This window comes from Pantherophis guttatus, chromosome 7 (assembly GCF_059756535.1).
Source record: "Pantherophis guttatus breed Tessera chromosome 7, ASM5975653v1, whole genome shotgun sequence".
Classification (NCBI taxonomy): domain Eukaryota; kingdom Metazoa; phylum Chordata; class Lepidosauria; order Squamata; family Colubridae; genus Pantherophis; species Pantherophis guttatus.
This window is the reverse complement of record NC_142069.1, coordinates 37,839,206-37,853,514: the sequence shown is the minus strand read 5'-3', so window position 1 is coordinate 37,853,514 and position 14,309 is coordinate 37,839,206. Positions and strand designations below refer to the sequence as shown.

The 14,309-nt window shown below is 36.5% G+C and overlaps 1 protein-coding gene across 1 annotated transcript in view; it reads left to right on the top strand.

The window, feature by feature from the left end:
• The window catches only part of PLXNC1 (plexin C1), a 79,000-nt gene that overhangs the window by 20,984 nt on the left and 43,707 nt on the right, over positions 1–14,309 (top strand). The window contains exons 7-12 of the mRNA XM_060694829.2: positions 7,508–7,583; positions 7,851–7,935; positions 8,039–8,098; positions 8,857–8,993; positions 12,141–12,320; positions 13,493–13,577. Of these exons, the coding sequence (XP_060550812.2) occupies positions 7,508–7,583; positions 7,851–7,935; positions 8,039–8,098; positions 8,857–8,993; positions 12,141–12,320; positions 13,493–13,577 (623 nt within the window). The remainder of the gene's footprint in view (positions 1–7,507; positions 7,584–7,850; positions 7,936–8,038; positions 8,099–8,856; positions 8,994–12,140; positions 12,321–13,492; positions 13,578–14,309) is intronic.

The window sequence follows — 14,309 nt, the reverse complement described above, 5'->3', positions numbered from 1 at the left end:
ACACAGAGTGGGACAACTCACCACAGCCAACTTACCGCTGCCAATATGCTATGTCCAACTCACCATGGGACAACTCAACAATTTTATTTAATTATTTTAAATAATTTAAAAATTATTTTAATTTTTGTCAAGAGCCTTGCTGGTTGCCTGCAATTAGTGCAAGTTCGAATCTCACCAGGCTCAAGATTGACTCAGCCTTCCATCCTTTCATGGTAGGTAAATTGAGGACCCGGATTGTGGGGCCAATAAGCCAACTTTGTATAGAACAACACCGCTTGGGGGGGGAGCGAAAGCCCTAATAAGCAGGTATATACAAAAAAGTATGCAGGCTATTGCTATAATGCATTGTAAGCCGCCCTGAGTCTACGGAGAAGGGCAGCATATAAATTGGACTAATAAATAAATAATAAATAAATAAATCACATTTCATTTTACCCTTCCTTTTGCATCATTTCTTTAATGATTCTATTTTACCATTTTTTTGATATTATATAACTTTTGTCCGACAGCAAATTGTCCCATGGTGAGTTGGCCATGGCGAATTGTTATATGGCGAGTTGGTCATGGCAAGTTGTCCTAGACCTGATGCCAACAAATTTTCCTGCCCTTAAGAGTGACCAGTGGCTGATATTCACATGGGGGGGGGAAAGCTGGTTCTTCAAATCAATCCTAGATTGCACTATATAGATGATAAAAATAAATTGATTCATAATCCTGGTTGGCAACTACAATCTTTTTGAGTTAGTTCCAGATCTAGCATTCTGATCTTTGCCATTATACCACAGTATATGGATCTTTCCACCTAGCCTAATCTTTTTTTTAATCAGGAATGATGGTTAAACTTTCATGGGTTGTCCGCTAGTTTACTTCTTGCAGCCAGTATCAACCATATACCCTTCTTTTAAAAATACAGTCCATTAGAATCTAAATTGTATGTCAGCTAATACAAACATGATTTAGATTACAAACGTGTTTCTGGCAGAGATTCATTTCTTTTAAGTGTTTCCTAAAAGATAGAAAATCAATATTTGAACCACTTTATAACATTGAGCCTTCCCTCACTTGCATCTAACCGCACCATAAGTTGCGTCTAACCACCCCTGGCAACATTATCATTGTCTGATACTGACCTAATCCCTTGATATCATCTGAGGCAGCTTTCAAGTATCTTTAACTCTACTGGTTTTAAAGTAGGTTTTTCCTCTTACCACAACATATTTGTTGCAATATATATAAACTGACAAGCTTCGCCAATCATTCTGTCAGGGGTGTATTAAAGTGATCCCAAGAGAAAGGTTTGACTTAACTTCTCTTGACCACTTTAGAAATGTTAACATATTTTAGGCTGATGTGGGCTCTGCCACTCTCCTCTGGTTCCTGGGTATTGTCCTCCAGGGCCATTCTGATTTGGGCAGTAAGATTGAAACAAGACTGAACCGGCCCGAACCACCACTGGAAAGGGGAAATAATTTTGAGGAAATACACCAATCCCTTTTTTTAATATGCTCTTTATAGTAATAACATATTTTCCAGCATCAGATTTGCAGCAAGTTCAACAAAGCCACAAAAGGTTTTACACTGGCATATACTCAGCTGTACTTCTAATTTCTCCTTAAGTGTTGAATAACATTTCCAAAAAACAAAGTTGGCAATCTACAAGCGAATCAACTTTCTCATATGACGTTAAAAATCTGCAGTCCATTTGAATGGCCATTTTATTGTTGGGCTGTTCTGTATTATTCATTGCTATAATTATAGTTTTACTTATGCATTATTTATAAAAGCTTTCTAGCAGAAGAAAATAATACACATTTCTTTATGAAACATATCCAACATTCAGCCATGGCATAGTAGTATTTTTCAATCACTTGCTTTCCTGTCTTCAATTTTTATTGAAGCAAAATGGACATATGTATTTTGTAACTGCCTTCTAAGATCAGGGCAATTACAAGTACATTCATATACATAAATAATGTCATCTATAATACTTTCTGGAATTGTAGTGCAATAGCTTTATTGTATACACACACACACACACACACACACACTTTCTGTTTTTACATCCTTTAGGGCAGAAATAAATGTTTGTGGGTGGATTCAAGAGTTCCAAATTGCTAAAAGTTTCAAAGTTTCAAAATTGGAGAGCATAAATCTATTAGCTTTTAAAATGTATGTGCAAAAACGAATTGCATAATTCTTTTTCTCAGTGCTCTTCTACGACCTCAGCCAGATAACAACACTGCATTAACGCTGACTGGCAAATGTATTGGGAAATACATAGTAACTGATTTCCTGTGCATATTTTTCCTCATTTTGACTTCCTTTTTCAAAGAGATTATGAGAAAGGAAGAAAGTATCGAATTTGGATGTAAAGTTGAATGATGCTATACCACTATATTTTAAGGCTGAAAACATTGCTCATTTGTTTCACCTAGAACATAACAATTGTCAATAAGAAATACAAAAAAGCTGGATAGTGTATATGGCAGTAGATGGAGATAGCAGAGTAGAAGGAAAAGAACTTGCGTGGTGGGGAGGGAATCACAAAATTCAAAGACCTGCAAAATGATTGTGGCAAAAAAACCCCAAAGATAGCATCAATGGTACTAGGTGCCTTGGGTGCAATCCCAAAATATCTGGACCATCAGTTGAATGCCATCGTCATTGACAAAATCATCATCAGACAGTTGCAGAAGTTACTTGGAACAATTTATATTCTGTGATGATACCTTTAATATCATCAAACAATAACATCTCCCTATCTCAGGTCCTTGGAGAAGGACTTGATAGATGGATAAGAAAATGCCAAATCCAATCTAAACATATGGCTGACAGTGAATGAATCATAATAATACATTCCAAAGAGAAAAGTAGTAATATCAATGTAATAATTAACCAAAATTTGCATTAACAATAGACTTTAAGGTCTTGTTCAAACATAATGCTAAATAATGATTGAAAATTATATAAACAAATTTCAGATACATTTTTTCCTCTCCTTCAATAAGAATAGATTGGCAACTCTCATTTTTTAAAGTTAAATACATTTTAATATTGTGCCACATCTAAATTGTGATTAAGAGATACAAACTTTAAAGAATCTTAGTCTACTTTCTTGAAGTATAAGTACTTGCATCCTAAGATCTGGGCATAAAAATAAACCTCGGTTAAATGAAATTGAGACAAAAACTTCAATCTCCTCATAGCAACACAAAGGAAAAGGGAGAGGAGTACCTAAACAAGAGTTGTATCCAAAAGAGTGGATTGATCATATCTTTCAATTGTATGAAATATGACATATGGCATATTTAGTCACAACTTCTATCTATTTCATTCCTATACCCTTGAAAAATAACTTGGTGTTTCTCATATATAAATTATTCATCACAATGTATTTTCAATGGGTGTGCCTGGTTGCATATTATTGGATTATGATACCCAATAATGTTGAAAATCTTCTAATTCCAAGTATTTTATAAATTGATAGCAATTTGCAATCTGCAAAAGAGAACAAATTTGGTCTAGTGCAGGCATGTCTAATCAGTCGTCCACAGGCTGCATGTGGCCCTAGACAGCTAGTAATGGGGCCTAACAAGATTATAAACTTTTAACAGTATTATGTGCAGTTATATATATTAACTATATTATATATTTTATATATGGTCCAGACAATTTCTCAATGTGGTCCAGGAAAGCCAAAAGGTTGAACGCTCCCAATGTAGCAGTTATGGCACCAAGCTAGAAAACAAGAGATTGTGAATTCAAGTCCTTCCTTAGCCATGAAAGCCAGCTGGGTGACTTTGGACCAGTCACTCTCTCTCTCAGCCCAACTCTCTTCACAGGGTTGTTGTAGGGAAAATAGGACAAGGAAAGTGTGTTGGATATATTTGCCACCTTGAGTTATTTGTAAAAATAATAAAGATGGGGCTCAACACAAGAAAAAATATTAAATTATGGGAATGCTTTAAATCTGTGACTCATTTAGGTAGTAGTGGAGATATTATACTGATTTTGTAAAGACTCTGTATGAAAACGGAAATCATGCTGGAAACAATGACTGTATAAGAAATGCATATCAGTGGTTCAACTAAGAACAATTACCACTTTGCTGAGATAAATAGCATAAAAAGAAGTGATGTCCTAGAGATGGAACTCAGGAGACTTTGCTTCTCCAGAAAGCATTTTCTTGCAATTCAAGTATATTAGAAGTGTGACGATATTTTTCTAGGAGATATGTACTAGGAGATACTATTCCTAGGAGATATTTACTATTCCAATATATTTGGAAGATGACTGTGGTCTTGGGTATCTGGAGAAATTATAGTAATTATTATGGCATTATTTATACACTCCTCTAGAAATATTTATATGTACTGGGTTTCAACAACTTTGCTTAAAAGAAAAGGGGATATCTTTGGCAGATAATTTTTGAACCCTTGTTACAGAGAGATGTGATTGGGTGGATACTGCATGGGAATAGAGGAAGATGTGGTTGATAATACTGAAAGAAATTAAAGATCCATTTGCCTTCACATAACCCTGTGAATACAAGTTTAAGGAAGTTGCTTTAACTATTCAGCATTCTGCAAAAATAAAATCTGATCTGCTGAATACAGCCTAATCTTGTGGTGACACAATTAGAGCAATTTTAATAAATATTAATCAAACTTTTTTAGTAAAGGCAGTTGTAGAAGACTGAAAACAAATCTATTAGCTTCAGCGTGTATAGCAGATGTAAAAGATTTGCAGATCAATGTAAAGATAAATGTATAATTAGTTGCTCTGTAAGTCCATTTGCAGTTTATTTCTTCTATGTATTCTTTATATAGAAAGTTGACATGTGCATACGTCAGCTACTTATTAGGAAAAAAATCATAAAACAGCTCATTTAAAAGGAAAAAAGTCAAATGTTTAGAAAAACTCCAATAACTGGGAAAAGCCACCATAAATACATTTGTTTTTAAAAATTATATAAAAATTATCAGTTTGGAGGTCTGGCACGCTCATGAGAGATTATTTCATAGGTCAGTGGCTACTATGGAGAAAGTGGCCCCTGTTCAATCTGCAAGCTTGAACAAAGAGATCACATTGTTTCAAGAAGTCTAGTTCTTTGCAGTTCTTGGTGCTTGATTGTTTTCTCGCAGAGTTTCATTATCCAACTAAGTAACATTGATCAAGCTCAGAGAGTACCAAGGACTCCACAGTTAATTACTGAGTTCAAATTTTCTCTTCTATTGGAGCCTGGATTTTTAGATGTTTTAGACTTTGTATATAATGCTAATACTACTTGTAAACTACCTGTAACACCATTTGTCAGCCCTGGAGCCCATCTTTTCTTTTTGATCTTCAGGGCTGCCACATTTAGTGCTCTGGGAAATTGGGAGGGGGGATTTGTGAGGAGTTGATGGAGATATTTAGCCATAGCAACATTCTTTTCTCTGGGAGTCAAGGACTTTCAGCCTGCCCCTGGATAGCGTGACTGGGGAATGGACATGTGGGTGCAGGGAATGGGTCTTTGACTTTGTTTTGGGTGGGGAAAACCCGGAAACTTTCAGATTCAGATGTGCCAATATGACAGCTCTAATAAACTGGAACTTTGAGGACTCCAGCCTTGGAGTCTTCTTTGGTTGGGGGTGTTACTTGGAACCAAAGTGTTACTTGGAACGCTGACATCATTTTCATGAAAACCAATAAAAAAGTTTATAGTGATTAAAACATAGCATAGTTTTAAGTAACAAATTAAGCTGTTTAAATGATATAGTTACAATATGTATCCAAAACAGCACACTAACCCCCCCCCCCCATATATTAGATGACACAGGAAAAAAGGCACTGTTGTGGGGAAAACAGGAAAAGAAAGGAGTATTATGTATGTTCACTGGCTTGAATTACTTATAAAGTAATATAGATGGGATAAAAATCTAATAAATAAAATTGAATAAATTTCTAGGTATAATGGTACAGGTATGCATAGAAATATTGTGAATGTGACTCCTGGCTCTCACAGAGTTCTTTTAGATTAGTGTTTCTCAACATTTTTAAGATGTGTGAACTTCAAATCCCAGAATTCCCCATCCAGTATTCTGGAGCTGAAGTCCACACATCTTCAAACTGCTAAGATTGAGAAAACTATTTTAGATCTTCTGCCCATAAAACTATTTTAGATCTTCTGCTACACATGTACCCTCCCACAACTCTTTGGGACAGTTATTCCAGAAAAAAATATACTCTCTGCTAATTTCAATTCATATGCAGAAAATGGCAAACTTCTTACCTTCTCTGAATAGCTGGAATATGCTAGAAATTACTTGTCAAGATGAAAGCTCTGATTTCATAAGAAATGCAGATCCTTTATTATGTATATTGAGCTTAAGAAACTAATAAATTTAAAGGAAACAGAATGACTGAAAATAGATTTTTCTTGCACAACCCTCCCCTCCTCCAACAGGCACAGAAAACAGATAGAACAAAATCCCAATAGCACAGTTTAGTATGTGAAATAAAAGTAAATGTATACCACATACAGTCTCATTGATAGCTAGATAGCTGTACCATGTAATTCCTTGAATGCCAATTCAGAGCTAAATGGATTGGAGTTTGGCTCTTAAGTGGCATTCAGTCAGCCCTGGGAAAGAACTCCAACTAGAACAAAAGACAACATGGAGTTCTGCTACTCTGTTTCAAAAAAGCACCTTGATAGGGGAATTTTCCTGCTCCTGATTAGTTTCAGAGCTTGATTTTCCAGTCCCTGATAGTCTTTGATTATTATCTATATCAGGGCTGTCAAACTCCCGGCCCGCAAGCTGGATGCATCACGTGCTGGCCATGGCCACATCCGGTTTAGCAAAGGGGGGGAAAGTCCCGATACTTCACGTGACAGCATGAGTTTGACACCCCGATCTACATGGACAAGTTAGATTTAATTGATGGATTAAATTTCAGTTTTTCTTTAACTCTTTCATGTCTGAACCTTTGGGATAGGATTTCTCCCCACTCCCCACTCACTTGAAGAAACCACTCTTAAAAATTTTGCTCATAGAAGCAAGTTCATAGTCCCAGAAATTATATTAATGGTATTGAAAAGTTAATGCATGCAGAAGTGGGTGAGATCTGTACACCCTGTACAATTGTACCATAACTTGAGCTTCTATGCAAGGTAATCTAATATTCAAGAAATATAGAACATCATTTTATTGAAACTGTTAATTCTATGTGATATATGTTAATTCTATGTGATGTATGTTAATTCTATGTGATGTATGAGGTGCGATCTATTTAGAAGTTTGTTGTTGAACACATTTCATATTTCTATAGTAATGCATTCATTGTAAGCCTTTCAGGCATCCAGTCCTGACTGAAAAATAGGTTGTAAATAATATAGAATACAAAAGCAACCACAATATAAAGGAAATTTGTAGCTCTAGATTTAAATCAGTTGTTTTTAAGTTATTCATTATACACAGGTTTGCAGTTAATAATATAAGTGTTTTCTTCTCACTTTTTTCAGTTCAAGTGTCATTCATCTCAGGAACTTGGAATTTATCAGAAATATTTGAATTTGACATCTGTTCCTTATCAAAAACGTAAGATGCATTTACTAAATTTGTTTTGTATGGATTTTATAATATTCCACTTATCATTAAGAATTAGAAATGTAAACAGTTCATAAATGTAAAAAGAAGTATAGTTGAGGTTGTTACTGATAGATCTAGTATCAAATATTTAATATTTATGAGATGTAAATATCATAAATAGGACCTAACTACTAGGCATTCTTCACACTTTTGCTGATGGTCCATTCTCTCCTTTGCTAATTGCTATATATTCTTTTTTTAAATATATATTACTAGATGCTCAAAATGTAATCATATGCACTGCACCTGGAATGCTAGAGAAGAAAAATGTGTTACCTCTACTATGACTTGTGCCAAAAAAGTAAGATGTTTTGATTTTATAGAATTATAAAATTCATTTAATGAAATTTGTTCTCTTAAGTGGTCTTTGTAAATTGATTTGTTTTTATTTATTTATTTTTCAGATTGATTGTAATAGCACTATCAATGCATTAAACAAAAAAGATCATTCAGCAACATCAAAGGTCAGCACACAAAAAATTGAAAAAAAAATGAAACTATTATATTAGAAATGAAAGGAAAAGATGTATTTATGTCTTACATCAGAGATGGACTTATTGTTAAAATTATCCAGAAGCCCAGTTAAGCATGGCCAATGGAAGATAATCCTGAAAATTATCAACAACATCTGGAAAGCTACAAGGGAAAGCTATCCCTTACCTTCTTGGCATGGATCTGTCTCTATGGAGAAAGGCAGATTCTCTCCTTACTGACAGATTAATGTGGCTATTTTATGAGAAGTAAATTGCTGATACATATATTTTGAAGCTGGGTTTGTAAATTTTCCCGGTGTAACAGAATAAGATGCAATCCAGTTTGGGATCACTGCATATAAAGTAACTTAATTCTCTCACCTCTGTGCAGACCTTGGTTTCAGTGAAAAAGAGTAACTTTTAAAAATTTATATTTCCTAGGTGACTGTTTTATATATATATATATAATTTCAAATGGGATCCATCCTAATGAATCCAAACTTTCAGTTTTGTTACCCCATCTTTTGAATACATCTGCTATAATTAATATTCCTCATCCAGTTGGCTGCCTTGGCTAAGCAAGGACTTGAACTCATGGCATCGTGCTTTCTAACTTGATCCTTAACCACTAGCTCCCAAACCATTAATAACAAAAGAATGTTAAAGGTGTTTATAAATGCATGATTCTGTTACTTAATTTTAAAAGATTGTCTGGATATGTTAACATACATTTATTTTGTTTCCAATAGCCTATTAAAATTATTTCCATTGAACCGAACTACATGTCAACATTAGGTAAACCTGAAGTGCTAGTCATAGGAGAAAACTTTAACAAATCAAATTTTTTGATGGAGATAATTGGAACCAGCAGCTGCCAACAAGATGTGTGAGTCAAAATAACATCATATTGATTTTATCTTGAAACCATTTGCACTGGTGATTGTACAATATAATCAAATAGTGTCTACCTAACAAAATGTAGATTTACAGCTCCTATACATGGAAATTGAAACTGTTCTGTTGTTGTGTTAACTCCCAAAGTGGAACTTTGCTAGTAATTAGGAAGTAACATTCATTAGTGTATCTTTTTCTCATTCTCTGTGGAATAATGGATTGAATTTGTCTTTCTGAAACATATATATGAAGATATAAAGCTATGAGCAAAATTAATATAAATATAAGATAAATGTAAAGGAGAGTTCAATATGGATGGCATCAGACTCCTGATAGTTATTCATATTTTCCATAGTCATTCTTAGAATTTACTGTATACCTTGGCTATGCTTGTCCACATTTTCAATATGAAAAAGAGACAAAATATAAGAGTGACCAGAGAAACTGTAAATTCTGAGAGATTATTTGTTCAACAGTACAGGGGGGGAAATGTTAATTGCCAGGAGTGTCTCCTGAAGGTTGCTGATTGCTCACTGTAGGTGATTTATTGAGTAATAACTCCTGAGTAAGCAGATACTGTACAAGACAGGGGTCAGCAACCTGCTGCTCCGGAGCTGCATGTGGCTCTTTGGGCCCTCTGCCACGGCTCCCTGTCACCCTGTCACAGTAGTGGCATGGTCGGACCCTTAGTGTGGGAGCAAAGCGCCCCTGCACTTGCCTTTGCATGGCAACACCATTCCACCTGGTACATTTGCTATTGCCACAAGCAAAGATTGCTTGGAGAGAATGGCGGGGGCGGATTTGTGGGGTGCGGGCCATCCCCCAAGCCTGGCTGTCCTTCTCCCTTGTTGGTGGGGCCAAGTGAAAGAAGGGGCAGCATGGGGAAGTGCTCCCCTGCCCTGCCAAGCACAACAGCCCAGCGGGGGGGGGGATGGCTCAGCAGAAGTGGTGTTGTGATCCAGGCCCAAATAGGTAGTAATCAACGCAAACAGTTCCAAAACAAACAAACTTTATTAGAACAGCTGAAAATTAATTCATTCTCAGCATAGTCCAAACTAAATTAAAACAAACTCTTCATAACACAAATTCTTCAGTCTAATCACCAACCTTGGTATAATTAGGCAAACTGCCAAAGGCTTCTCTTGGCAAAAGTTCAAAAGCAGAAGACGCCAACAAGAGATACGTGCAGCAAGACACTCTCTCTCTCCCTCTCTCCCTCTCTCTCTCTCTCTCTCTCTCTCTCTCTCTCTCTCTCTCTCTCTCTCTCTCTCTGCGAAGATCAAACCCAGAAGTAGCTGCCCGCTGAGAGAGAGGGGGAAAACAGATTTTTTTTTTTTTTAAATGATTTATTTATATGCTGCCCTTCTCCGGAGACTCAGGGTGGCTTACAAGGAGTTAAGCAATAGCCTTCATACTTTTGTATATTATATACAAAGTCAGCTTATTGTCCCCCACAAATCATTTTACCTATCTTAGAAAGGATTGAACCTGAGTCAAGATTGAGCTCAATTCAGCCCTCGCCAAGGATGCTCACCCATCAGCCAGTCTCTCTCACTGTGTGTCTCTCTGTGCATGTGTCTCGCTCTCTCTCACTCCCTGCCTCTGTCTCTTCTCACTCTCAGAAAACCCTGCAGCCTGGTGTGCTCTTTTGGGAGCTTTTCGCCAGCTGTTTTTTTTCTTCCTTTTGGAAAGCTAGGCTGGCGGAGCAATGAGCGCAACCTGCGGCAGAGGCTTCCCTCCTCCTCCCCTTCCCCTTCCTCTCATGCGCACCTTTCTGGCCCTGCCACTGTTGGTCAGGGGGGTGCAAGAGGAAGAGGGAGAGGAGGAGGGAAACCTCCTCCGCAGGTTGCACTCATTGCTCTGCGAGCCCAGCTTTCCAAAAGGAAGAAGAAGAAAAAACAGCTGGCGAAAAGCCCCAAAGAGAGCACACAGGGCGGCAGGGCTTTCTGAGAGTGAGAAGAGACAGAAGCAGGAAGCGAGAGAGAGCGAGACACACACACTCACAGACATAGAGAGAGAGACACACACACAGAGTGGGGGAGAGAAAGAGAGAGAGAGAGAGAAAAAGACAGACAGAGAAATGAGAGAGTGATGAGGGTGATAGAGACGGAGAAAAAGAGAAAAAGAAAGACAGATGAGAGAAAGATAAGAGGGAGGGAGGGAGGGAGAGGGAGATAGAGAAAAAGAAAGAGATGACAGAAAGATACAGAGAGAGAGGGAGATAGACAGAGAGGGAGTTACTTATTTCCCATAGAAAACATGGAGCCACAAAACCTGGGTAGGCATGGCTGAGGGGGCATGTGATTGGGTGGGAGTGAGTGACATCAAGTTGGCCACGCCCTCCCAGGTTTTGTGGCTCCCAGTGTTTTGTTTTCTGTGGGAAACGGGCCCAAGTGGCTCTTTAAGTGTTTAAGGTTGCCGGCCCCTGATACAAGGAATAGCTGTTCTTTCCAAGGAGAAATACACTGAAGAGGTAAACAAGGATAGTTAATGGGAAATTGCCAGTAAAAAAGAAGCAAGGAAAAGACAAAAGTCTCTGGAGAAGCTAATTCTCTGAAGGACTGTTTGTTCAGCAGTCTTGTGAAAAGTAACAAGACAATATCCCAAAGAGTTACTGATTACAAGCAATGCATACTGAGAGCTGATAGTTGTCCATTATACTGTAGTTGATTAGATGGCCTGTTCCTGCTGAGCAAGCAATGACAGGAGGCAGTTAGATTCCAAGAAGCAGTCTGAGTGAAGCAACAGAGAGAGCAAACATTAGGCTGCTGAAGGAGTTTACATATCTATCATATCTTCATTCTAAGTGAACAGTATTTAGATAAGAGAACAAAGTTTTATCAGATCAAGCAAAGGAAATGCTAGTTGAAAGAGGAAGCAACTCTCTATGAGAAAGATAATAAAAGAAAGAAGTGAATGGGACTGTCAACAAGAATTAAGAACTATAGACAATATTTTATACTAAGAAATACCCTTGAGGAGGCCCATGGAGGTGGAGGGAGGTTCTAAGCCTTTAAGGAAAAGACAGAAGACAGTGCAGAAGAGGTGAAAGGGGACAGTTTTAAAAGGAGTTCAGGTAAGAATATTCAGTGAGAGTAATAATGTGTTAATAAGGGACAGTTTTTTTCTTTTTCCTTAGGGTACATGTTACTAAAGTGTTAAATGACACACACATGAAATTCTGTTTACCACCAAGTCGTAAAGAAGTCAAGAGCGCTTGCATAAAGGAAAGCGGGTTTGAATGTTCTGCCATTCTTCCACTACATTACGTCTCTTTTCCATCATGCGCTAAGATCCTTCCAAATATTACTTGGATGAGGTAACATTTAATTTGTACTATCATAAAAGATTACATCATCTGAAAGTTAATAGTCTAACCTAAGCACAGCATTGTTATTGAAAGTAGATCATTTGAGTTTATAGACCTTTGCCTCTCTCTCTTTACAACTTTCCTTTACATGTAAAGCAGATTATTATTCCTCTACCATACCAAAATAGCAAATGGGTGAAAATACTACAACAAACTTTTCTGTACCACTGACATTGCTACTGAAAGCTCTCTTCCTCACCACTTTTTTTTTTCTTCTAATAAACAGGAAACATTTTTATGTTTCTTTCAGCAGATTATTTCAGTGTATTACTAGAAAAATGAGATCAAAATAAAATTATTTTTACTACTATTAAACTACAAGTTAATAGAACATTTTAGTAGCATAGCAAATTCACATCTCTGTTTTATAAATATATCAGCATGAAAAACAATTATGTAATCAAAATAACATGATAGTTTTTCATATGTACCAAGTCAGTTGTAGAACTGTCCCAAGTTTTGTGTATTTTTGTATGGGTAACAAATTACTGATTAACAAAAAAAGTTTTTTCTCTACCTGCCTTATTATTTGTATTCTTGTATATTGAATGCCATTTGCTGTTTATATAATGTAAGGAGAAAGTAATCTAAGAAATATATTTTGAGCCTATTTATATTTTATGGTATCTTGTGCATATTTTTAATAATACAATTTTTCTTTAATACTTCTTTCGGTAATGCACTGAATACATGTATGTTTAAATTCACTTTTTAGAAACATAATTAACCTGTTTTCCCCCAAAACAAGACATCCCCTGATAATAAGCTCAATCGGGCTTTTGAGCGCATGGCAATAAGGCCAAGTGCTTATTTCAGGGTTCAAAAAATTATAAGACAGGGTCTTATTTTTGGGGAAACATGGCATATATTGCAGGAATTGTGTTTTGAGCTCAATTTTATTGTGTAGATACTTCATGTGTTGACAATATCTAAGGCCATAGCTAGCAAGCTTCCTGAAACAGTCTGCCTTGTGATTATTTGAGATTAAAGTTTGATATTCTGAGTTAATGTACTTTGCAATCTGAAAATTTTTGCAATCTGCAAAATGATTTTTTTCATTTTTATTTATTAAGAAATTCCTGTTTTAACATGATTTTTTATTGTTTTGCCCCCTCCCCCAGTGGAGGTCGCAATATGACTATACATGGGAAATATCTGGATATCACAGATGAAGTTATTTTAAGTGATTTCCCACAAAACGTAATGGTAGGTACTGTATACATTGTCTTTCCTCCGTTGTCTGTCTCTGCCTTTAAATGGATTAAAATAAATATTGTGCCCAAATGTATTGATAATGCTTGTAAAGAATTTAGATTTATAAGGCCCCTCACTCAACATATGAATCTGCATGTTGAACAATTAAAATTAATAATAAAAATATCAACAGAAAACAGGACAAAACAAATCATACCAGAGGTAACATGGATATTAATATCCTCAATTCCCTGAAAAATAGGTTCTCTAACTATCCTACCCAATGCCTGAGAAAAAGTCAGACTTTACAGAAGGCCAATAGATCAGGACCATCCAAATTTCCAGGGCTTATGCTTTCCATAAGGCAGACAGAAAAGCTGGGTTTTGTAGATTTCACCAGATGACATTATTTGATTGAGGGGACCTATCATATGCTCACTCTGTGGGATGGGCAGAAATAATTGGACAAAGATGGTTCCCCCATGTAACCCAGACTGTCATGAGAGGTTTTATAGATGATAATATGAACTTTGAATTGCACTAGGAAACCTACTGGGAGTCAATATAGCTTGGACAGTAGTGGGTACACAGATGTGACCATGTAGTTCTTAAGGAAGTCTCATATTGCACAGCATGTTGCAGTAATCCAAAAAGACGTTCATCAGGACACAAAGGTTTGAGCTGGACTTCCCAATCCAGAGACTGATGCAGTTCCCACATGATATTGTGCAAGGGCCCTCCTAG